Below are 25,330 nucleotides of genomic sequence, written 5' to 3'. Positions count from 1 at the left end.
TTTCCTAACGAAAAAGATCAATTTTTTATTTAAAAAATATCAATTTCCAGGTAAAAATGGAAAGTTACATTATCAGTAAAAAAATTATTTAAAACAAAAAACAAACTAATTTTCAACCACAGAGATGAATTATCAACTAAAATTATGAATCTTCAACAAATTATTTTAACAAAGATCACTTTAAAAAAATAAACTCAAGCAATTTTCAACCAACTAGTTTAATTTTTAACCAAAAAGATAAATTTGCAACAACAAAGATAATTTTCAACCAGTTTCATTTTTAACCAAAAAAGAGGCAATTACAACCAATAATATTGGTTTTCTAACAAAAAAGACCAATTTTTAACTAAAGAAAAATCGATTTCCAACTAAAAATCTATATTTTCTGTTAAAAAATGATTTTAAACCAAGAAAATGTAATTCCAACTAAACAATTGAATTTTCAACCAAGAAGGAATACATTTTTAACAAAGTAGTTTTTTTTAAACATATTTAAACTTAACAAAATAGGTAAATTTGTAACAAATTACTGAAATTTTATACTTATAAACATGAATTTCCAACAAAATACTCCAATTTTTAATATAAAAAACTAAAATTTTAACTGAAATAGTTAAATTTTTAGTGAAGAAATTAATTTTCAACAAAACAAAAAAGAATTGATACTCAAACAGATGAATTGTCAATTAAAATTGTGAATGTTCAACAAATGATTTTTGAACAAAGAGGTTCAACCTTCAAAGAGATAATTTAATTTTCAACTAAACAGATTAATTCTTAACAAATAATGTAATAGCAGATATTTAAGTAAAAAAAATTTTTATTTAAAAAAATTTGAATTCAACAAAAAAGGATGAATGTCTAAACAAAATAGTTGAATCCTCAACCAAAAAACATTAATTTCCAACCAAACAGTTGCGTTCGAAACAAAAAAGATGACAATTCTAACTAAAGAAATGATAAAAAGAGATGATTTCAACCCAGGGATGAATATTTACAAAAAAATTGTTTCATTTCCAAAAACAAAGTCTGAAATATTAATATTTATATAAGGAAAATAAATTACTAAGAGTAAATGGAATACAAGGATGTAAAAATTAGCGATTTTTGGGTGGACCCTTCACCTTGGTAATAAATAAAGAAAAAATAATTGAGCTCAAGTTTTCCACATAGTGAAATAACATTATTTATTTATATTATACATATGATATACAACTTCATAACTCTTTACATCTCTGATTCGTACTCTATCATTTGTAACAATACTAATTACAATTATCCAATATGAACTTCCTTGAACAATATATACTTTACACGAAAATATCGGAAGTATAAAAGAAAAAAACAATGTACAATGATTAAAAATTGACATCTTTGGATTGAAAATATATCGAAATTTTTTTTACAATCTTTTCATGCGAATGGAATGAAAGTAAACAATTAATATACTTTATCCCGCGCTTATTATTAGTCTCACCCTTTATACACAAACTCCCGAAAACTCAACTTTTCTCCACTAATTCCTGTTAGTTACATAATATCAGCTTTTAAAAAGAGGCACTAGTACATTTTTCAACAAATATAATTATAATTAACATATTCGCAAAATGGACTTTTTTAATATAAAAATATTTCTGAATCATAGAGACATTTTAAATTATTTGAGACTAGCAACTTTATCAAGCATTTTTAATTTTAAGATTTTTATTCTTGATAAAATTATAATCTGATTCTAAAAATTTAGAAAAATTTATAAATGTTAGGAAAAAATGTATGGAATGGAATTACTACTCTGGAAAATTAGTATTCTAATGGATCAAAAATTTACTCGTGCCTCCACATGATATCAAAACCAAGAATAAAAATAAATAAAAAATATTATTGAAAAAGAAAAATAGTGCAAAAGGTACATATTACTCTATTATTAGAGACGAAAGAACATATGCCTTGAAGACGCACCAGGCGGCTCTTCTTCAAATGAAGGGTCCGCGGTCTGAACATGTTAACTGACATTTTTTTCGAAATTGAGTTACTCGTATTTTCTGGAACATTTTTATATGCAGTTAATATCCCGCAAGCAAAACGGCAAAATTCCTTTTAGTTTTTTTTATGGATTTTCGAAAATCGTGTTTTGGTATCTAGAGCATAGACCCGCGGTATAAACTTGTTAACTGCTTAATGCGTCTTATGAGAAATCAGTGCTTTTTCTCACAATGGATCAGTTTACTCGTATAATAGGTCAGTGAGACACATGTGAGTGTATGTGCAGGTAAGTATGTGTGTGTGTCAAAAGTAAGTTGTGGCCACTTTCACGTCATCTTCGATGTTGTCGTCTGCAGATCGCTGTAAATGCGAAGGTGAGCGAAGCGTCTCGATTAATAACACTCAGTAAATTTTAGCAATCAACTACTTTACATTTTTGCAAGCACTTCTATGTTCGGCTTGCGATTCCAAACATTTTGACATATAAAACTTACAAAGAGCTTGAAAAACAATGCAGAAACATGCGAGGCCGAAAAAAAAACAATAGAAAACCAACGGTAGAACACTGCAGATAACATGTTTAGACCGCTGGACCCCTTGCAGATAGCATATGAATAGCTTTCAATTGTCATATAAAGTTTAATTTTGATTAAAATGTTATAAAACTAACATGTATTTTTTTCTTTCTAGTAAATGAACAAAAAAGATTTTGCAGTTTTCAAAAATATTGAAAATTGCAAAAATAGCAACGATTTTCCTTCGTCGATTAAAATTTCTGAAATGTCAGTTAACAGGTTTAAGCTACGGACCCTTCAAATATAATATCATGAATGAAATCTTATTCAAATGCCAACGGTATAGAAGGAATCGGTAAAACCGGATTCAAAGTTTCCACTTCCAGAGCAGTTGCCATACAATCACTAGCAGCTTCAACCTCACCCAAGGCCTCCAAAACCTTCCCCAGGTTGTACCATGTCTGATGCGAGGTCGGATCCATTTTTGCAGCATCTCTTAAAATTTTCTCAGCTAGTCTCTGACTCCCAAGGTAATGATAAATCAGACCCAAATGCTGAAGACTCTTAATATGAGAAGGATTAATCGTAACAGCATTCTGGTTCCACTGTTTCGCCTCTGAAAACTCCCTTTTGTACTCGTACAACAAACCCTTCGTGTACATAATTTGATGACTCAATGGATAAATACTAGCTGCCTCCTGCAAAGACAAAGTTGCCCCGAGAGTTTGTTCCAAAGCCAAAAATACTTCTGCTAAAAGAATCCAAACTTGCAACTGTAAGAGCCATAATTTATGAGGTCCTGGCTTTGGCATAAAGGAACTAAGAGAGGAAGCAACTTCCGACAGAGCTTGCTCGACTTTCGAAACCGCTAGAGAATGGGTGTGAAGTGAACTCGAATCCTTATCAGACATCTCTGAGGCGTAAAGTTGAAAAACACTTCTGGTCTCACTTCGTTTATCACTGTGCTGATCACTAGTGTCAGCATTCACTTGGCTTTCATACAAGTTTTTCCATCTAAAGAGCATGTGCTTTATAGTAACTAGTGCATTTTCTTCCCCTATAATATACAATTCTAATCGAGCCTTTATGTAGAGAAAGTTAAGATTGTCTGGGTACTCTTCCAAGATGGAATCAATCAAACGTAAAGCCTCTGCATATTGCTTCTGAGCTGTTAAGAGTAGAATCAATAAATTGAGAGAGGGAATGTGTTCAGCTCGTAGATTGAGAGCGATTTTTACGTGGGTCATGGCATCAGCCATCTGCCTGTTCATTGCATGTTCGTGAGCTAAGTAATATTCCACCAGATGATCGTTCGGATCGATTTGTTGAGCCTTGTGGAAAGAGTCAAAAGCCATAGTTGTGTTCTGAGATTTGTCTTGTCTGATGAACGTATTCGCAGCAACAATACTGTGTCCAATTCCAACATAAAGATGACATCTTGAATGCAATCCTTGTGTATTTGCAGAATCTCTTTGCAACGCTTGTTGACTCCACTTGATTCCTTCTTCTGGATTATTTAGCTCTTCGTAACAAAGCCTCGCAGCCAGTAAACAAGGCATGACTTTACTTGGCGCAATCCTGCAGACAATTTGTAAAACTGCATATGCATGGATGTGTTTTCCGAGATTCATCAGACACAACGCATACTGAAGCCAAACATGAACCTCTTCGTGGGAGAACTTCATCGCTCTTTCGAAAGATTCATGTAAAATTTCTATCTGTTCCCACCGTACGAGAACAACTGTTAGAAGATCGTAAACAGCTGTTGCGTTTTCGAAAGCACGTATGCGAGCTTCTTTGAATTCCGGAGACTGACTTAATACTGCATCTCTCACAGCCATGGCTTCACTGATCAGAAGTAACAATATCGTTTCTTCGTATCTATTCTTTGGAATAAAAATATTAGGTCCCGAGTATTTCTTCGGCTTCCAGGGAGAATCAACTTTGCCGCTGTGAGCGTTGGTTTGATTCACTTTGCGAGATCCTGGTGAACTGTAAGGAGGTTCAGGGGGATCGTAAATTGCACCACTCATGTTTCTGGAAAGAACTTCAGCAAACTGGCGAGTTAAAATTAGCCGAAGGCGTTGAGTCGAAGTGGATTCAACGGCTGATAAAATTTCTCTGTACCGACTAACAGCTGCTTTGATATTCTTGTTCTGAATGTGTAGTAGTGGAGCTCTGTATAAAGCTGTTTCCAAAATGGGACCCACGTATTTGGCCTCGTTATTTGAGGAATGAGTGTAAAGGGCTCCAGTGTGATTTCCTGTGTAAGTTCCGATATAAGTTCCATTCTGCTGATGGAGATTTTGCTTGTCTTGATCCTGTAAATAAACTAAAGTCAAGTCACTCGCAACTTCGTAACATTTAATCAGCTTTTCTTGCCATTCTGCAATTTTGAACTTGGATTTGCTACTGGGAGGTTGTTTCTCGAGACAGAGGCCTTTTATTGCGTAGGATTCTGCAACAATTCGCATACTTCTGCTTGGTAATTGTTTTTCGGTTAGAGTATGTAGCTCAGCTTGTTGGTAATGAAACAAAGCCTCATTGTACATTCCCATTGCATAGTGGAGTTTGCCTAGTAGAAGATGGGCGTCGAGGACAACGAGAGCTTGTTTGTCCTTTTCACTGGCCGCGAGAAGTAAGAATTGTTTCGTTTCCGCGAGTCCAGTGCGAGCTTTCCCAATGTTTTCATCGATTGGTGGCGTCTGCTCTAAAAATTTCTCTAATCTTGCTTCTCCACATAGGAAGTTCGCAAGACATTCGTTACTGGGATATAAGACTTTCAACTGATCCGCTAATTCAATGACTTTGTTCCAATTTCCGTCTTCTCGGTTTTTGTCGATTTCCTGCTCGATTCGTAAGTTGTGACTTCGCTTACTCGTCATTGTGATTGAATTGTTTTGAACACTTTGTGGAGGGTGAATTTGCAACTAAGTTGACCGAAATTAGCTTGTGAGGTCACATTTCTTTTCCTGTAAAAAAAAGATAAATGTTAGTAATCGAATATATTTCAAAGCGACACGTATTTTTTTAGATTTAAGAAAAACAAATTTCCACTAAGTTACGACCATTTAAATTTTGACATCTATTACAACAACAAAACACTAATTCTATAGCTTTTTATATAATTTAGATGTTTCTATGACATCCTGACATCCTGTGAGTTTTATTGAGGCTAAACCATTTTTGTGGTCACGAGAATTTTTTCCATAAAATTCTGAATTACTAAGTTTAAACAAAAATTCTGAACATAAATTATAGGATAAAATTTGTTACCATTTTTTTATTTCCCTTTTTATCACAACTACTAAATAACTTCGACTTCAAAATTTCATTTCTTTTCCAGGACTCCAGAAAATCTTCTTTTCATGTTAAAAAAATTCGAAGAAAAAAAAACGAAGGCGTTCTGTAAAAAAATTTTCAAATTTTTTGGTTAACAATAGAAGATATCACGAGGGAGGAAGAAAAGTTGAAAATTTCTACATTTCAATAATTTAAGTTTAAACCTTTAAACTTAGATAATTTCAAATTATAAACTTTTTAAATTGAAAAACAAAGAAAAAGAATTATTTCCAAATAGAGAAATTAATGATGTAACAATTGCATTTAAACGTTTTATAAAAAATGGTAAAAACTATTTGAATGTGAACAGCTTCAAGAATAAGTAATTTTAAAGAAAAGCATTCAGGTATATCGTCGAATAATAAAAATGTCAATGATGGAGTTACAAGGTATTTTGTTTTTAAATAATTAACAATTATATGTCCTTCTCAATTAATTAAAATTTAAATGAAAAGGATTCAAATGCAGAACAAAATTGATTTTTTTTCAAATTGCAAACATTTCTAGTTCAACTTAGAAAAAATAAGAACCTTCAAAAGTATTTCAACTTGAAAAACTTGAAATTAAAAAAAATATAAAGTTTAAAATACATCTAAACTATAAACCTGTCTTATTCTAAACTCAAACAAGTTGAAAAATTAAAAATTTAGTTACAAATTTCAGAAAGAAATATTCTACAAAGACGGAATCCTTCAATTTTTAGATAATTAGAATATGAATTTTGAAGCTAATTTATCTTTAAATAATACATATCAAAATGTAAACCATTTTTAATTTAATTTGGAGGTATATTTCTTGTCCTAGAAATATAATGAAGTTTCAAGCACTGATCATTATTTTGAATTTGTAGTTCCTTGAAACATGAATTGAATTTGAAAATTTGAAATAAACTCCAATGTAAAAGTACTAGAGTTTTATAAAATGTTTATTTTTTTAAGTCCTTCAAAATCAGAGTTTAATTAGTTTCATTTTATTATTATTAAATAATCTTTATTCATAATCTTCTCTTCCCGTAAGCCTCAAATTTGTTCGCATGAAGTCTAAAATTTCTTTTAATTGTCTTGGAAAAGGCATAGAATTTTAAAAACAAAATTGTGTAGCTTTTTGTACGAGAAATTGAATTAAAAAAATTAAAGCAAATTAAATAAATCATTATGTAATTAACAGCAATAATTATGCAATGATTTCCTCTAAAAAACAACATATTTTGTCATTGACTTTAAATGTAAATTTTAATTACTTTCATATTATAATTATTATATATTCTTTAATCATATTCTTCTATTACCACAAGTCTCCGATTTTTTTGGACTGAGGTCTAGCATTTTTTTAATTTGCCTGCGACAGGAATGGAAATTTTAAATCAAAATTGTACAGCACTTGGTAAGAAATTAAACTTAAAAAATTGTATAATAAATGAGACAAAAAATTATAGAATTTTACAGAAAGAAACAGTATTTTTTCAAATAAATGTCAAAATTATAATACTCGTAAATTCGTGGAAAACTTTGTTCTCAAATGGGGAAAATATATGTCGCCTGATTTCCTCTAAAAAAAAACATCTTTTTGTCATTGAGATTCTGCTTCTTGAAATGTATAACCTGCCTAATTTGAAATAGATTCGATTTCGAGATAAATTAATAAAAATGCAATAAAAAATCAGTTTAAATTCATTTTCTGATCACACATCTCACGACCTTGAAATTGTTAAAACGAATTACCTTTGACACAATTATAAATAACAGTTCTTTTATGAATGAAATTAATTGTATAACTAGTCCAACTTTGTTATTTATACCTATAATTTCTTCAAATCTAATCAACTTAAGTGGATTTTAGCAGGTTAAAAATGAACCTTCGCGAGTTTTTTTTTATTAACGTGATTTAGAATTAATAGAACTGAATATAAAGCTAGAATATAAGCTTTTAGAATAGCAAAATTGTACCAGGAAAGAAAATTATAAACGAATAACCGCAATTTTTTAAGATTATAGAAATGACAATATAACCTATCTTTCTCTGAATAAAAATTTAGAGGCCTAGATAGGCCTATTTAGAGGCTAAGTCGAGTAGAAACATAATTTTACTGAAGAAACTTTGTAATAAACGAATATAGGAAAAGTATTCAATATTTTTTACCTGATAAATTTTGATTTTAGTCATAACAATCCTTTCAATTTATTTTTCACCACCTCACGATTTTTAACTGTCAAAGGAAATATCCTGTCACGGTGACAGTTCGTATCGCAAATTGCATCAAATATTTCGGTAAACTATAAACACAAGAAATTTACGATGAAATTTACCAAGGTATAACATAACCTTACATTCTTGTTGTCATCCGTCATCGTTATTGTAAAAGGGTGCAGGACATGCGGGATTTGTTAAAAATTTTGTAATTTTTTAAGCTTTTAAAATGTTTTAGGCATCTGTAATTGGAAAAAAGGTTTTGAAAAATGGTATCTTAAATTTTTGTATTGTTCATTTCAATTTATTATGATGTAAGATTTAGTAAGACAATGTTTATTATTTAAATCTTATTTCTTTATTCTTTTCGAATTTATTTATTTCAAAATTTAAACAATGCACAGTTATTTCAAATTCTTTGAAACTAGAGCCATCTTTATTCGATTTATTGATATAATTACCGTAAATATCTGAATCAAAATAAATTTAACACAATTTTGCTCCAAAAAATAATTCTAATTTTATTACCGCACACACGTTAGGAAATTTATTTTTCATTCTAAACACATGCAAAAAGTGTTAACTTACTGTTATTAATAATATTTTGTTCCTATTAATAAATATAAAATAAGGTCGATAGGGGTAAGTTTGATACGTAATGACATACCTTGATTAATAATATTAAAAATATTTGGGAAAATTCTTGTTTCAAATTTACACTAGACTTTAAGATTGCATGAGATTGCAAAAGATTGCGTATATGTGACTGAAAAAGATAGCATGAGATTGCAAAAGTTTCCATGTATTATAGACAATTCATTATAGAAAATCATTGTATCTCAAACGATTGTAGGATGATAAACAGAATTAGAATAAATAATACAAAAATAATGAAGGAATTAATGTAAAGAAATAGAGAAACTATAAAGGATCTATTTATTTTAGACCACTCATAATCTCATATGAAAGTAAACATAAAAATAGTCATTCTGCAAAAATAAACTTTACATAGCAAAAATCTGCAATTCCCTTCGTATCTTAAGAATCACTCACCATTTAATTAAAATCAATTAAAACCTTTTGGAATCTCTTGAAATCCCTCGATACATTTATAAATATTTTTAAATCCACTGAAATCGCTTGAAATTCATCATATCTTCTGAAATCCTTATAATAATCGGAGGTCCTGTAAAATCCCCTCAATCATTTTAAATCCCTTTATATCCCTCAAGATTTAATAAAAACCCTTTAAATCATGTGAAATTCCTTGAAATGCCCTATAAAATCATTTAAAATCTGTGGAATTACTAAGAATCTCTAGAAATTCAATTGAATTTTATTTATTTTCCAAAGTTCCCTAGAAATCTCTTGAAATCATTGGAAATCCTACAAAATTCTTTGAATTTTTTATATCTTTTGAAATCCTTTATAATCCCTCAAAATCCTTTATATCTGATTAAATTCTTTGAAAATACCTTAACATCTTTTAAAATGCATAGAATCGCTAAGAATCTCTTGAAATTTAATTCAATTTGTTTTATTTTCCAATGTTTTTTTTGAAATCATGAGAAATCCAATAAAATTCTACGAAGTCCCTAGAAAATTTTTATATATGTTGAAATCCTTTAGATAGAATCCCTTAAAATTCTTTATATCTGATTAAATTCCTTGAAAACCTTAAAATATTTTAAAATATTGTGAAATTGCTAAAAATCCCTTGAAATTTCATTAAATTTAATTTCTAAAGTTCTCCAGCAATCCCCTGAAATCTGTGAAAATCCTACAAAATTATTTGCAGTTCCTTAAAATTTTGTCATAACTCGTGAAATCCTTTAGAATCTCTTAAAATCTGTGGAATTGTTAAGTATTTATTTCAATTCGCCCTAAATTCTGTTCACTCCCATTTTATTTAATTTGATGAAAATTTTTGTATTTTAAAAATGTTGTTCAGTTTATTCAAATTCTTATCACATTCTTATCTCATCAGTCTTTGAATTCACATGCATTCTTCTAAATTCACTCAAATTTCACTGAAATTAATGAAATATTTGGGAGTTCTGAATTTCTCAATGTATTTAAATTCTTTTGAATATGACTTGAATTTTCTTTTAATTCTGATAAATATAATTGAATTCTATTGTATTGTTTTGGTTTCAGTATTTAAATTTATATTTCACTGGAGCCAAAGTAACATTATTGTTAAATAACAGTCAAAAATGGTATTTGAAAAAATAAAAAAAGATTATTTTCTATATTTACACTGCATTTTGAAATAATTATTGAAAACTAAACTTATGATAAACGGTTAATTTTTGCTTATTTCCATTAAAATTAAGCGATTTTTTACATTTTGATTCTGTAATATGATAAATTTTACTTCACAACTCGACACCCTGGAAGTTTTCTAAATTTTGAAGATTTTTTGATCTATATACTCACCTTATCAATTTTGTATATATTTTCATCAAATTGTATAAATTCACTCCTTCCAAAATCACTTCCATGCATTACGTACACAATTCAATCTTTATCTACTATGTGATCACTTTATTTTTATTTTATTATGAACGTCGTTTATTTTGTACCATAAAGTTTAAAAATAATGTGAAGAAAATATTTCAAAATTTCAGCATTTTTAAGCTACTCGTAGATGTCAAATTAAAGAACTTTTATACGTTTTTTGGGGTTGGGAATTATAATTAAGCACTTCAATGCGTAAATTCTTAATTAATTACACTTTTTGTCAAAAAATTGTAAGTAAAGAATACTTCAAATTCAGTTTTTTGTACAATAACGAGAGTTCAATTTGCCTACTAATCCAGAACTTTTGACTGATTTTCGTATCTCACAATGAAAAATAAAAACTTAAAACACATATAACATTTACCCCTAGTCTGATTTTTACTTTATGTAGATAAAATTTAAATCAAAAGACCAGATGACACAATTACGAATGAGAATTTCTAAAAGCATCTCAATTTCTTTAAAAATAATTGATAAAAGCATATTTTTTGCAGAATTCCTACCAAAGTGTACAGTAATGTCGCCAAGTTGAAACTAAATAGCAAGGAGAAAGATTCAGCAAAGCATGATTGAAAAATATGGCAAATTGCTCGAATATAATTTAATCGCATTAAGAACTTGCCTGAAAAATGGATTCCATGGTATTTTACGAGGATGATTTTGAAAGTCAATGTCACGATCACCTAGACCAGGATCTGGATGCAGATTATGAATATGAATACGCGGAAGAGACTGCCGTAGATTTATACGATCTATGTCTCAAACCCACTTTGCAACATACTGTTGAACATCTCATTCCTTTGATATTGGCATCTTTTTTATTCAAAATTGTCGCACAATGTAGTAAGTTCAATATTTAAAAAATATCTAATTTCATCAATCATAGTGGCCACTGAGCCGGGAAATGACTGGGAATTTTAAAAGTTTTTGATTAAAAAACGCTTTTATTTGTTTGATGATTTACCTAGAGGGTTTAGTAAAAATATTTATAATGTTTCATTGAGTTAAACACCTATTACACAGTTCATTTTAAAGGTCATCAAATCACAAATGAAACTTTCTCTGAAGGGCATCAATAATAACTTTAAAATTTGCTAAGTTGCATTTATTAATAAAATACAAATTTATTTTTTAAACTTCTAGAATTTTTGACCTAATTCAGATATACAAATTGTCTTTATAGGTTTTGGCAAAGTTCACTCTCTTTTTCATCGGGAAATCTGTAGATAGTTCAAAATGAATAAAATGACGGCGATTACTTTCAAATATAGAAAATATATTAATAAAAACAGGATTTTTTCCCATTTTGTTTCAATTTGTTTTGTAATAAGGAATGCATTCTGCGATCAGTCAGGAATTTAAAAAAAGAAATCGTTAAATTCAAGGAATTTCTATAAGAGGCAGTTTAAATCACTGTCGAGAATAAAACATTTTTAAATTTAAATTTGAAATTGTGTTATTTCATTTATATAAGCTCCTATATTAAAATTTTGTCAAAATTAGAATTCTGGTTTTTAAATGAAGGATGGTAATGCAGAACTAGATAACCAACATTTGTTTGAAAATGGGTTTATTGAATACAAATTTGAAAAAAAAATTATTTAAATTTTAGTTATGATTTTAGCGTAGTAATCATTTTTTTCTTCCCTTCAAAATAATTTTGGAAATTGTTATCGTTTATTGAAAAAAATTCTTTTTATAGTCCTTTCACCGAACTAAATTTTTATTTTCCTTGAATAACATTTTTTTTGTATTAAACATTTACTATTCTTATTCAGCTTCCCCATATTTCAGGAGCAAATTTTTATTTGTGTGAAAATTGAAAATTCTATTTTCAATTGCTACCCAAAACCGATTTTCAAAACACGTTTAATTTTAAACTTAAAATTCTTATATGATTTATTTGAAATTGGTTCACTTTTTTACCCTCATTCATAAACACTTCATCTGGGAAGTGAACTTCTGTCTCATCTTGAAATAGTGGTTTCGATTTTACAGAAGGTTTTTTCGCTCTCCTGCAAAATTCTGATTTTGTAGCTAGAAAGAAGACAGTAAACCTCACCAGAATCTAGAAAAAGTATCAAATGATTAATTTCATTTTAAGAGCACTCATGTTTAAAGAAAAATTTGGATATAATTGAGTGAAAAAAAAAATATTTCACTTAGAAATTCTACGACTTGAAGTGTAAGAACCTGCCTAACTTGAAATGGATCCGGTAAAACATTAAAATATATTTAAACCATTTTCAGGGTACTATATGTAGCGGACCGGGAAATCGGGAAACCTCCGAAAATTTTAGTTGGGATCGGGAATTTTTCTCTATCGCAAACCTACTTTTTCCTGCGTTGTCTTCTCATTCTAATTTATTCTGAGAGTCAGAGAGATTTAAATCTATAAATTTGAATGTTTTATTAAAACTTAAATAATTCCTAATATAATACAAATTTTAACAAGTTGCAGAAATTCGAAGACATCTCATCTTTATGTAGATATATATTGAAAACAAATAAATTCATCATAATTTATTTCATACATTTTACACAAAGATTTCTTTCAGAAGAAAAATATAATTTTATTTTAATTCAAGTTTTATCTTTGAGCATGTTGCTCACAGAAACGGAAATTATTTCAAACGTGTATTAAAAAATGTTCAAGACATTAGAAATGTTCTTAAAATATTGACACAGCAACTTCATCCGGGAATTTAAAATTACCTGATAACTAGACACTCTGCTCATTCTTTCTGTTTAATTTGAGAAAATTATTGCATTAGCAATTATTTTAGATGAAAAAGTTGCTGATAAAACGATCAAGGGAGTAAGAAAAGTCATTGTATTAACTGTCGTTAATCATAGACAATTTTTTGAATGACCAGGGAAAATCTTTGAAGACCGGAAATTGAGCGAATTTTTGTCCTAGATAAAACACCAACTTGCATTAATTAAAACATAAAAATGACGATATTCAGTGACCATTTATTCAACTAATCAATATTATTGCAGCTTACACTCCAAATAAATTGATGCACGGAGCGTCGATTATCCTTGGATTTGCAATACTTTACAACTACGTTCCTGAAAGTTTATATCTTTTAGCAATATTCACCATAGCCTCTTATATCTATTTGCAATTGCCAAAAAAATACCGAAGTGGAATCGGAGTCTTCATACCAAGTATTTTTGTAATTTTATATTGGTACAGTTTTCACATGAATTAAATACTTTTTTATCAAATTCAATTAAATGAAATTGAGTTTTTTAAAATTAAAATCGAAGCAGGACGACTTAAAGATTAATCTTAATTTCACAGCGAATTGTCGATGGAAGCTGCATCATGGCACAAAATACGCGGTGTAGTAATGATCGCAGTGATGAAAGAAATCAGCATAGCTGTGGATCAAAACGAAAGTAACCATAAACCACCAGTGCTTTGGCAATACGTTGGATATTTAGTTTCCCCTGTCACTTCGATATTTGGACCCTGGATATCCTTCAAAGATTATTCTGAACTTCATCGTCAAGGCTCTTGGGTCTGCCATGTTTTTTTAGTCACATTTAGAAATTGTTTTAATGTATCGTTTTCTATATAATGTTATTAATTTTCTAGAACCTTAAATGGATTTTTTCAACAGTAGGATATTTCGCACTCGCTCTTGTTTTCATCAGCATTTCAAATTGTGGAGCGAGTTGGATCTTGACAGAAAATAGTGGCAAGTCAGTATAAACAGTGGTATAATCTAGGCTGACGCTGAGCCTCTTTCTTGTCACGGAACATTTTTATAGTTATGATCAATTTATAAACCACGTTACCAGTTTTAGGCTTTCTTGACCTTCCTCCTCACACGAAAGTAAGGTAGCCATTCGCTAAAGACGGATTTTACATTCATGAATTCTTTTAAATAAAATTAATGTAGATAAACTATAGAATTTAATACGAAACATTTTAAGTTCGTAAGATTTCAATTTGAAATATATTTAATTTAAAATAAAAATATTTGAATTTTCAACAAAAAATATTTTCTTTCCAAAGAGATGAGTTTGCAACCAAACAGTTGCATTACTAACCAAGTAGATGAAATTTCCAGTAAAAGAGGCAAGCTTTCTAAAAAATAGTTAAAGATTTAACCAAATGGTAACATTTCCAAACCAAAAAGACGCTTTTTGTCGAAGATGTCGAATGTTTAACAAAAAAGTTACTTTTCAGGCAAGAAATATACATTTTTAAGCAAGACGAATGATTTTTCTACCATGACAAATGAATTTTCAATCCAAAAGGATGAATTTTGAACAACATAGTTAAGATTTCCAAAAATAATTAGATTTTTAACAAAACGGTTGCATTTCTAACCAAATAGTTGAATTTGCAGCATACAAATATGCATTTTCAATCAAATGGTCAAATTTTCAAACGAAAGAGATTAAAATTCAAACTAATATTTTAATTTTCAAGGCAAAAAGACAAATTTTTAGAAGACATTTGAATTTTCATTGAAAAAAATGATTTTCAACCAAGAAAGATGACTTTTCTACCATGAAAGAAAGAACTTTTGACAAACAAGAATAATTTAAAAAAGACGAATGTTCAACAAAATATATGAATTTTCAACAAACATGATTAATTTTTTACCCAAAAATACGACTTTTCAATAAAATATATGAATTCTCTACAGCTGAATTTTTAATTTACATAATGTACAGCATAAAGTTTCAATCAAAAATGAAATAGTTAAATTTTCAACTAAAAAATGAATTTTCGACCAAGAAGAGTAATGTTCTGCCAAAAAAGACGAATTAAAAAGTACATGAATTTTTAACAAAATTGTTTAATTCTAAAGCTAACAAGATGAATTATATACAAAGAGTTGAATTTTGTACCCAAAAATATGATTTTACAACCAAAACGTTGAGATTTCAAGCAAAGAAGTTGAATTTTCTATAAAACAATAGAATTTTTAACATAAAAGTTCATTTCAAAGCAAATAGTTGCATTTTCTACTATAATTATGAATACTTGTTAAAAAATGAATTTTTTAACAAGTAAAAACAGTTGCATATTTAACTAAAAAAGATAAATTTTCAAGTAAGAAGATTAAATTTCTACCAAGGAAGACGGATTTTTAATCAAATTATTTGACTTTCAACTAAAAAAGTTACATTTTGATCTAAATCGTTAAATTATTAATGAAAAAAGATATATTTTGAGCCATAAATGGAATAGTTTGATTGTCAGTTTAAGAAATTTATTTTTAACCAAATATGAAACGAATTTTCATCGAAATGGTTACATTTTCAACAATAGAAATTCAACTTTAACTAACAAAATGAATTTTTAACAAACTAGTTAAACTTTTGATAAAAAATATTACTTTTTAACAATATATTTGCATGTTAAACAAACTAATTAAATTTTCAACCAAATAATAGAATTTTAAACCAAACGAGGTTAATATCGAATCAAAAATTTAATAGAAGCCTTTTCAATAAAAATAATTAACTGTCACCCAAAAATATTTTAGGATTTTCTTAATGGGTTAAGAATTTAAATTTTATTAACCTTAGTTTTGAGCTCATCTCCCTCAAACTGGTAACGTAGTTTATAAAAAGTAGTTATTAATTTTGCACTTTAGATTAAAATGATTAAATTTTACAAATCGTGATACATAATTTGAAAATTAATTACTTTTTTACGACGCTTCAAAGTTTTTAGTATAATTAAACTTTAAAGGTGTACAATATATCAAAACATTCCATTTTGAACGGTGGAAATGACAGCGTTTTTTGTTATTGACAGAATTCACATTTCTTTAGTAAAAAAAATATACCCAATCACTTTGAATGTCACTTTATGCCACATGATATAATACTCGTGATTCATATATTAATATATTTAAAAATGGTATAATTTCAATATTAAATTATATTTTTGAACTCGTGATTCTAAAACTGTTTAATTTTTGAGCCCTTGATGTTATTTGAAAACATATTTCTCTTATTTTAACTATTTTCGTGCAATTATTTTTCACAAATTGATGTTCTGATTATTTGTTTTCTTAAAGAACAGTTTTTAAGGAACATAATTTTTTTTAGTCTTTCTTGGGCAATTTTGTTGCATAACTTGTTTTTCTTTTTAAAGTTCATGATGGTTTACAAAATTTATTTTGAATCTAAAGTTTTTTTTACTTAAAACCATAATAGGAAAATATTTGGTTTTAATTTTCTTCATTTTTGGAGGTTTCCAATTTCAAATTTTACAATATTTTTGTTTCTAATTTAAATATCAAAAATTTCAGTACAATTTCAATAATAAATTTTTGAAACTTGCAAAAATTCATATTGAAAACCATGTTAATCAGTTTAAAAATTAATAGTTTTAGGTTTAAATATTCTAAAATGTTTAGGTCCCATTTTAGTCAGTCTTAAAATTATTAATTTCAGATTTAAAGATTTTTGTTTGTTTGGTTTTAATTTTAAATGAACAAAATTTCTGGTTTTATAAATTCTTCGAAATCATAGAATATGAAATTCAATTACTTGATAGTTGCACAATTTTCAGTTTAAAGAATGTGTAATTAAACAATTTTAAATTAAATGCCTCCGAAATAAATTGAAACCAATGAAAAATGAAGATAATTTCTCATATTCAAGCGTTAAGAAAGAGAATATTTTTAAACTAGGCATTGAAAATTGAACTATTCATTTAAAAATTTCTCAAAATATTGGAAACTTCAAAGTTAACTTAAAACATTTTGAATTGAAAGGATTAAAATTGTTTAGTTTTAAAAATGGTAATAATTAATTTTACTTCCCATTATATAATATCTATAATATAATTTGAAATTTAAAAATATTTTTCTGAAAAATTTCAAGATTTAAAATAGATCAACATTAAACTATCTTAAATTGTTAGAATTTTTTAACGATTTTAATTTGCCTAAAATAATTGAAGTTTTTAATGGTTTAAGCATAAAAAGGAAACATGTTTTCATTTTTATTGTTTCCCATTCAAAATTACTTTTTATTATGAACGCCTTTTTAGAATAATTTCATGTTAAAGACTTAGAATGGAAAATTGGTCTATTTTTAGTAATTAAAATGATGATGAATTTATTTTTTAAATTATAATATTTTTTGTAGTAAGAATTTTAAATTCTAGAATTTAATAAGATCAAATCAAATAATCAATTTCAAAATGTAAAATTTTCATCGCTTTTACTTTTAAATTATTTAAATTGAAAAGTTTTCAATTTTTAATTATTCAATTTTGAATGCTTTAAAATAAAAAAATACCTGTTTGATTCCTTTGAATTTTAAAGGATCCGATTTTAAAATTCTAATCTGGAAATATTCCATTCTTAACGTTTTGAATTTGTCCTCTTTTCGACAATTTAATCTGATATCATTCCATTCGTTGATATACTTTAATTCAAAATTAAATTATTTGATTTCGAACGCTTTGAATAAAAAATAAAAAAAATTACTCCTTTTTTGTAATTTTGAAAGCTTCTGATTTAAAATGTTTAAATTTTTTCGTTTTCCATTCAAAATCGTTGTATATATTTTCTTAAATTTCAAATTCAAACGCTTTCGATTCAAAATTAATAATGATTAATTATGGTTTCAAAAATGTTTGAAATTTAATGTGTCATTGCACTCTTCGTGCCAGTACATTCACTACTACTTAAAATAATCTGTATTTACATAAATAAATTTTAAAATTGTAAACATTTTATTTTCAGATGGCTCCAAGCATACAGAGACGCTTTATCGTTTAGAATGTCTCATTATTTCGTATCATATACATCATCGTCGATTTTACTTCTTGGGGGTTTGCCATTCGCTCGGACTACGATTACAAAACCAATGGAAATTGAATTTCCGAGATCGCTAGTTCAGGTCGTCATTTCCTGGAATATCCCAATGCACTCTTGGTTGAAAACATGTAGGTTTTTAAAATCCATTTTTCCTAAAAACAAAATTCTAATTCATACATCTTTTCCAGGGTGACCGTTATATTTGAGGAACAAATTCGTGCTCATTTCCCGGTTCGCGAAAATTTGTCACGGTCATTGAAATTAAAAATCTACATATTGAACATTTTATAATTAAGTGCCATGAAACTGCAAAATTGTAATTGTTAAACTTTTATAAATTGAACTGTTAAGAAATGTCTGGTTAAAAAATATAAATCCTAGATATCATTTTTAAGGCTCTAAATTAAAACAAATTCTCCCTTTCAATTCACATTAAAGAAAGTGTTAAAAATAACACATGTCCATCTTTCAATTTAGTACAGAATTAAAAATAAAAAGTTCTTCCCCTCCTCCAATTCAAAAGAATAACTAATAATAATCAAAATCTCCTCGCTTCAAATGCAATACAAAGTTTCAAAATGAAGCAAATACCTCTCCCAATTTATAAAAACTTGGAAAACAACATTTCTCCCTTCCAGCTACTTAATATTCTTAAAATAAAAAATCTTCCTATTCCAATTCATTAAAAATTTCCTCCCCACTAGCCCAATAAACATGTTTTAAAAAACATCTTCATCTAATTTAGAAAAAATTGAAAATAATCAATTCTTTCCAGCTAAAAAAAAAAGAATAAATAACGAAAATTGCATCCCTTCCAACTCAATAAAAATGATAAATTTCAAACAACTGAGTTATAAATTGTTCAATTTTGAGTATTTCATTTATAATTGCTTATTTATCATTTTTAATTAAAAAATTTTAAACTGCATGAGTTAAAAAAAAGTCTAGATTATTATATATTGTTGACAAAATATGTTAAAAGTAATATTTAATGGTAGAATCCATTTATTTTGAGCATATTTTAATGTCAAATGGAGTTTCCATTAATTGAAATGATTGTAAAATTGAGAATAGTTTATAAAGTTTCATTCGGACGTTTAAATTTAATTATTAAGACTTTAGAATTGAAAAAATGCAATTTTGAACTTTAAAATCTGTTAATTTTTAACAAATTCAAAATCGCTTTGAAAAATGAATGATTGGTTAATGTTTAGCAATCGAATTGCAGTTCAGCTATAAACTATTTAAAAATTTTTTATTAATTAAATTTAAAACTATTTTGTTAAAAATTTGACTTTTTTTGGTATAAAATTAACTTTTTTATCAAAATTTCATATTTTTTATTTGATAATTCAACTGTTTTGCATGGAAAATTCGTCACTTGGTCTGGTAAAAAAATCAACTATTTGGCAGAATTTTTTGTTAATTTAAAATTATTTTTTTCAATTTAAAGTAACTATTAACTGCACATAAAATGTAATTAGGCACATTTCCACACTTGTTCTTAAAATCACTTTAATTTAGTTGTTGATTTATTACCGAAATTAAAAAATCACTACACGGTCACATTGAAAATATAGGGATATTGGCAACTTGACTCGATGCAAATACAACAAAAAACAGTATAAACGGTATAAACGTAAAATAAGGTTTCACCTAAAAAAAAAACTTTTATTTTAGATATATTCCGTCCTGGAAGAAGGCAACTAGGAAAATTTGGAGGGATTCTTTTAACATATCTGGCAAGTTCTTTACTCCATGGATTGAATTTTCAGCTCGCAGCTGTACTGCTCAGTTTAGGATTTTATACTTACATAGAATTCGAAATAAGATCTGTATTGTCGACCGTTTTTGACGCCTGCATAACATCCAAAAAATGTCCAGATAATAAGTGTTCCCATCAAAGAATTGCAGCTAATTGTTGGTGGGTCACTGCAGTAAATTTGGCCTTTTCGGCTCTCTCGATTTTTCATCTAGCGTACCTAGGTCTTATGTTCGACACTTCAGAATTGCAAGAGACAGGATACAGTTATTTGCATACGATCGAAAAATGGTCTCAACTCGGCTTTGCAAGTCATTGGATTGCTTTCGTCACTTATTGTGCTTATTTTTTAATTAGATAACATATCAGTATTTTGCCAAGTGTTATAATTTTAAAGTAACCTTGTATCAAATATGCACGTCTGTGATTGTATATTAGTTGAAATCGCTTATTTATTGAACATTTTTATAGAATTTTTGAACGCTAATAATTTTGTATACATTTTGTATTTCTTTTTTAAAAATATACGTATTTTAAAAATAAGCAAATCATTAATAAATAATGATCAGTCGTAAATAAATTTTACTATAGATTACTTGAGTTTGTTGCTAATTTAAAGGCAATTCATAATCTGACTTTTTGAAACAGTTGATAAATGCTAATGAGAATCATGCATTTTTTAAAATATTATATTTTTGGTTGAAAATTCTTAGTTTTCAGTTGAAAATTATTAGCTTTCAGTTGAAAATTCAACTACTTGGTTAAAGATTAATTTTATTAGTTCAAGGTTGAACTATTTTATTGAAAATTAGCTTTTTGGTATGTTTGAAAATTGATCGTTTTTAGCTGAAAATTTTAGCTTTGAAATCTTTTTGGAATATTTCTTTATTCTTTGTTCGTGAAATCTTTTCTGTTCGTTTCAAATTATTAGAATCTTTTCAAATCTTCTCAAATTTGTTGAAACCTTTTAAAATGATAAAAAATCTTTTAAATGTTTTGAAATCTTTGAAATCTGGTGTACTGTACTCTTGTTGGAATCTGAAATTCTTGAAATGTTTTGAAATCCTTCAGAATTCTTAAAAATATTTGAGAAATCTTTCGGAAATTTTTGTAAACGTTTGAAATCTTGTCACACCTTTTTAAATAGTTTAAAATCTTTGAAATGGTTTAAAATACTTGAAATCTGGTTTACTTCACCCTTGTAGAAATCTTTGAAATTCTCGTATTGCTTTGAAATATTTATGAATGATTTATGAAATCTTTGAAACTTTTGAGACCTCCTAAAAAATTTTGAAGTTATTGAAAATCGTTGAAACGTTTTGAAATCTTTAAATCTTTTGAAAATTTTAAAATCTTTGTGCAATGTTCGAAATCTTAGTGAAATTATTTGAAATCTTTGTGAATTCGTTGGAATTATTTAAATTATTACAAATCTTAGTGAAATCTTTTGGTATCTCCTAAAAATTTTGAAATTGTTTAAAATCTTTGAAATGTTTTGAAATCTTAGAAATGTGGTTTAATATACCCATTTTAAAACCTTTAAACTCTTTTGTAAGTTTTAAAATCTTTGTAAAATGTTCGAAATTTTCGTGAAATGTTCCAAATCTTTATTAAATATTCTAAATCTTTGGGGGTATTTTGTTAAAACTTGTTAATCTAGTATGCACGCCTTTTTTTAATGTTTGTAATGCTTGAAATCTTTGTGAAATATTTTAAAATGTTTTATAAAATCATTCTTAAGTCTTTGTTTGGAAAATATTTTGTATTCGTTGAAGTCATTGAAATATTTTGAAATCTTCTAAAATGTTTTAAAACCTCTTGAAATCGTTTCAAATTTTTGAAATCTTTGAAATCGGGTGTATTCTTTTTCAAATCTTTGAAATCCTTTAAATCTTTAAAGTTTTAAAATGTTTGTGAAAACTTTATTGAAATCTGGCGTGCGCGCCTTTTTTAAATCGTTAACATCCTTGAAATCTTTATGAAATGTTGAAGATATTTAAAATATTTTGAAATCTTTGGAAATATTTTGTAACTTTTTGTAATCTGTTGTACACTCAAAAACCGAGTGGTCAACCCCTCGAAAATCCGTTGTATGGCCATGGCTTATTCTAATTCTGAAACTGATTAACATCGAAATTTAAAACTGATAATTGTTATAATTTCTAAGTTGAACATCTTCACAAAAAAGAACATTGAAATATCTTTATTTATTCTGCAATAAACAAAAGATCAATTATATCTTGACAAATACAAAAATGCTCAACAGCAAGATTTTTTCTAAGCGAGATGTTTCTTTCATAAAAGGCTAAAAGAATTAAATTACTCTTCACATTTCGATAAAATTATTGTTTTAAAAGAAAAGAAATCACTCTTCTCTCCGTTTGAGGGCATTTTGGGCATATGTTTGTAATTTATTTTATTTTAGGTGTTTGTCAAAGGAAATCGAAGGTAAAATTTAAATTCAAAAAAGAGGGTGGGTGGGGTTGTATTTATGACATCACCCTAAGGGGTTGAAATGGTGTGCGATGCTCCGTGATGAAGGAGATGAATGGAAAGCTTTTAAAACGACGTGACGCTTTTGAGCGACCTTTAAAAGATACAAAGGTCATAACGAAAATATTTCACTATTCCTTCATCAAAGTAAATCATCTTGTTCTCTCTTAAACAAGCGATAAATAACAAAATAAAAGGAAACTTGCGACTTCAGGTGAATATTATTTATTGCTTACATCACTAAACAAAATATAACTAATGCTAATGGTGTATAAATTGTGACATAGCTCATTAAGTTTTTATATTTTGCATTTTGAACTCTTTTGTCGAACAAATGAATCACCTTTGAAATTCCTTTCACTGAGACTTCTCACCTCAAAAGCGATACCTTCGATCGAACGGCAATTTAAAAAACCTAATTTTGATTACAAAAGATCCTTTACAGTAACAAAATGAAATACGAAGTAAATCCACTTAGAAGATTAATCGCATCTGGTAATTTTCCAACAGATTTTGCCTATCTTTTCTGTCACTTTAAGCACATTTCAATTCTACAAATATGTAGTCAGCAGACAAAGCTTTGATCTCAAAACTCTGTAATAATCTTTCTTCGTCAAATATTAATAATAAAAGTTTATATATCAATTAAATGCTTCTCATATCAGTCTTCCCAAGACATAAATTATCACAGAAAATATGTTTTCCTTTAATTTGCTATCAGTCTTTAACAAATTAAGACATTTTGAAAATTATTACAGCTTTCCATTCTGAAATTCAAATATAATATTATTGATAAAAGAAATCTCTAGCAGAAATCAGTGAGAAAATTACCAAATCCACTTACAAAATCTGACAAGTTTCTGAATCAATTACTACTACTACTACGAGAATGAAAATTGCTTCGAAAATATCGAACTGTTTCCTCGGAATCTGTAAAAGCTGTATAAAAAGCCACATTTGTATTTAACTACCGAAAAATCGCTTGCAGTGTGATGAGCGTTCAATAAGTTCTTTTATCTAAACTTCTATTACAAAGATTAGGGCAATCTAGTACGGTGCGTTTCTAAATGAGGTGCACAAAATGTCGATAAAACTATGGCTCTCTCAACTTACGACGTTTTGTCTGACCAGCAGAAGATCAATAAAAAGAAATTTTGTGAATATTTACGAATACTTGTGAACAAGCAACCGTTTTAAATTTGCTCGTTGAGTCTAATACAATACAATGAATAAAGAACGAATTGAAATATTTCGTATACACATAATTCTTGTCGAATCGAATTCGATTTTTCATTTCTTGCACAATTTCTTTATACAAACTAATCCTAATTAAAAAGAAAAAAGGAATGAAAAAGGCCGAAAAATTAAGTATCGAAGATTTAAAAAAATATAAGGGCTTGGCGGCTTTGTCATTAAGAATCTGCAAATTTGAAATCGACTTTTAAAGCATCGTAACTGAAAGCTTCCAAATTTTGTAAAATCTAACTTGGAAAACTTTCGATTCTAAAGCCTCGACTTCGAAAGCAGTATCAAAATACAAATATCACTGCCTAAAAAATATAGACAATTTTCATGATTTATTTAAGATTCAGCCGTCAGCTATGAAACAAAATAGCAAACTTTTTACGAATATAAAATATCTATAATATCAATTCTAAGAAGCATGGCTACTCGCGTTAAACTTCTTTTGCCTAAATGTTCAAGAACAAAAAATGTTTTTATAATTTTATGCTATTTACACAAAACAATAAATCAAACGGGAAGATGATCTTAGAAAACCAGCCCATTGCGTTAAAATTCTTAGTGGTTAATAACTTCCCCCAACATGCGTGACGATTAGATCATTAAATTATTTAAAGTTAAAATAAAGTGGAATTAATCTGCTATTTTAATTGATAGTTATCTGTTTCTTACAACCATTTTGATAAAAATCTATTTGTAAAATATTAATACTGTTTTGAACATTTTAAACGATAAAGCATGGTGTGATATGGGAAAGATTTAGTAAATACACTTTTGTACTCTTCAAAAAAGAATCTACCTTCCATTAAAAAAAGAGCCTCTTCATATTCGCTCGCATGTTCCCACAAACCAAAAGTGAGACTCTCTGAGCCTCAAGGCCGTTAAGTTTGGTTCTCTGGTGAAAAATTTTTCCGTCTTATTCAAGTTTCAAACGAATTTCACTTTAGGCTTTTGAAAATTTTCCCAAACATAGTAGCTACAAAATTTTGTCTTGGGTATGTATTACTCACTTTAAAAACTGTTTTTTTTATGTAATTAGCTGCTTCTGATTTTTTCTGAAAAGCTCGGGAAATTCAAATCTTCGGGAAAAATCAGATTTGAAAAGGGAACGAGTATCAAAACTTGTGATTAAAAATAATTGACAAATGAGAATGGCAAATAATTTAAATTTGTACTCAAACATCTTTCCAAAATCCAAAATTTAAAGTACCCACATCTGAAAGCATTTCAAAATGAGAGCCTGATAGTTTGAAAATAGAAAGCGTCAGAATTCGAATAAATACCAATTTTAACTCCTTCGAACTCAAAAGGATGAAAACTTGAAATTCTAGAAGATTAAAAACATCTATGACCTCAAACTGTAAATATTTTCTTCAAGCAAGATCAGAGAAATTTTTCACCAGCGTTTGATTGAAAATAAATAGCATGATAAGGCTTTGAGAATGATTCAGCTATTCTAAATTTTACACACA

General features: G+C 27.9%; 2 protein-coding genes and 2 long non-coding RNA genes across 8 annotated transcripts; 1 reads left to right on the top strand and 3 right to left on the bottom strand.

Annotated features, from left to right (window-relative positions):
• Positions 1-1,688: 1,688 nt before the first annotated feature.
• LOC117174642 (tetratricopeptide repeat protein 7B) lies at positions 1,689-8,762 on the bottom strand. 2 transcript variants are annotated; one of them, XM_033363919.1, is made up of 2 exons: positions 8,695-8,762; positions 1,689-5,470 (listed from the first exon to the last, which is right to left on the bottom strand). In XM_033363919.1, exon 2 carries the CDS (start codon positions 5,381-5,383, stop codon positions 2,822-2,824), a length of 2,562 nt encoding a protein of 853 aa, XP_033219810.1. In that variant the 5' UTR covers positions 5,384-5,470; positions 8,695-8,762; the 3' UTR covers positions 1,689-2,821. The 2 variants fall into 2 exon arrangements, with proteins under 2 accessions (XP_033219810.1, XP_033219809.1); XM_033363918.1 differs by lacking the exon at positions 8,695-8,762 and adding an exon at positions 7,980-8,077.
• Positions 8,140-20,622, top strand: LOC117174645 (protein-serine O-palmitoleoyltransferase porcupine). Of its 4 annotated transcripts, none has more exons than XM_033363926.1 (7): positions 8,140-8,235; positions 11,045-11,393; positions 13,554-13,746; positions 13,861-14,080; positions 14,158-14,264; positions 18,287-18,489; positions 20,042-20,622. In XM_033363926.1, exons 2-7 carry the CDS (start codon positions 11,180-11,182, stop codon positions 20,482-20,484), a joined length of 1,380 nt encoding a protein of 459 aa, XP_033219817.1. In that variant the 5' UTR covers positions 8,140-8,235; positions 11,045-11,179; the 3' UTR covers positions 20,485-20,622. The 4 variants fall into 4 exon arrangements, with proteins under 4 accessions (XP_033219817.1, XP_033219815.1, XP_033219818.1 ...); XM_033363924.1 differs by having other exon boundaries at positions 8,179-8,299; XM_033363927.1 differs by having other exon boundaries at positions 8,192-8,341.
• Positions 13,507-16,512, bottom strand: LOC117174648. The gene is made up of 2 exons (XR_004467332.1): positions 16,231-16,512; positions 13,507-14,243 (listed from the first exon to the last, which is right to left on the bottom strand). It is a non-coding gene; the product is annotated as an uncharacterized LOC117174648 (long non-coding RNA).
• Positions 18,160-20,395, bottom strand: LOC117174647. Its single transcript, XR_004467331.1, has 2 exons — positions 20,176-20,395; positions 18,160-18,513 (listed from the first exon to the last, which is right to left on the bottom strand). It is a non-coding gene; the product is annotated as an uncharacterized LOC117174647 (long non-coding RNA).
• Positions 20,623-25,330: the final 4,708 nt, after the last annotated feature.

The sequence above is a fragment of the Belonocnema kinseyi genome, chromosome 6 (genome assembly GCF_010883055.1).
Source record: "Belonocnema kinseyi isolate 2016_QV_RU_SX_M_011 chromosome 6, B_treatae_v1, whole genome shotgun sequence".
NCBI classification, from domain to species: Eukaryota; Metazoa; Arthropoda; class Insecta; order Hymenoptera; family Cynipidae; genus Belonocnema; species Belonocnema kinseyi.
Note: the sequence above shows the minus strand (reverse complement) of the source record. Positions and strands in the feature narration are given on the sequence as shown.

Excerpts from the sequence above, each read along its gene's own strand:
- LOC117174642 (XM_033363919.1), bottom strand. The coding sequence starts at position 5,383 with ATGACGAGTAAGCGAAGTCACAACTTACGAATCGAGCAGGAAATCGAC.
- LOC117174645 (XM_033363926.1), top strand. The coding sequence starts at position 11,180 with ATGGATTCCATGGTATTTTACGAGGATGATTTTGAAAGTCAATGTCAC. Across the intron at positions 11,394-13,553 it reads CAAAATTGTCGCACAATGTA|CTTACACTCCAAATAAATTG; the intron begins GTAAGTTCAATA and ends ATATTATTGCAG. Across the intron at positions 14,265-18,286 it reads TTGACAGAAAATAGTGGCAA|ATGGCTCCAAGCATACAGAG; the intron begins GTCAGTATAAAC and ends TTTTATTTTCAG.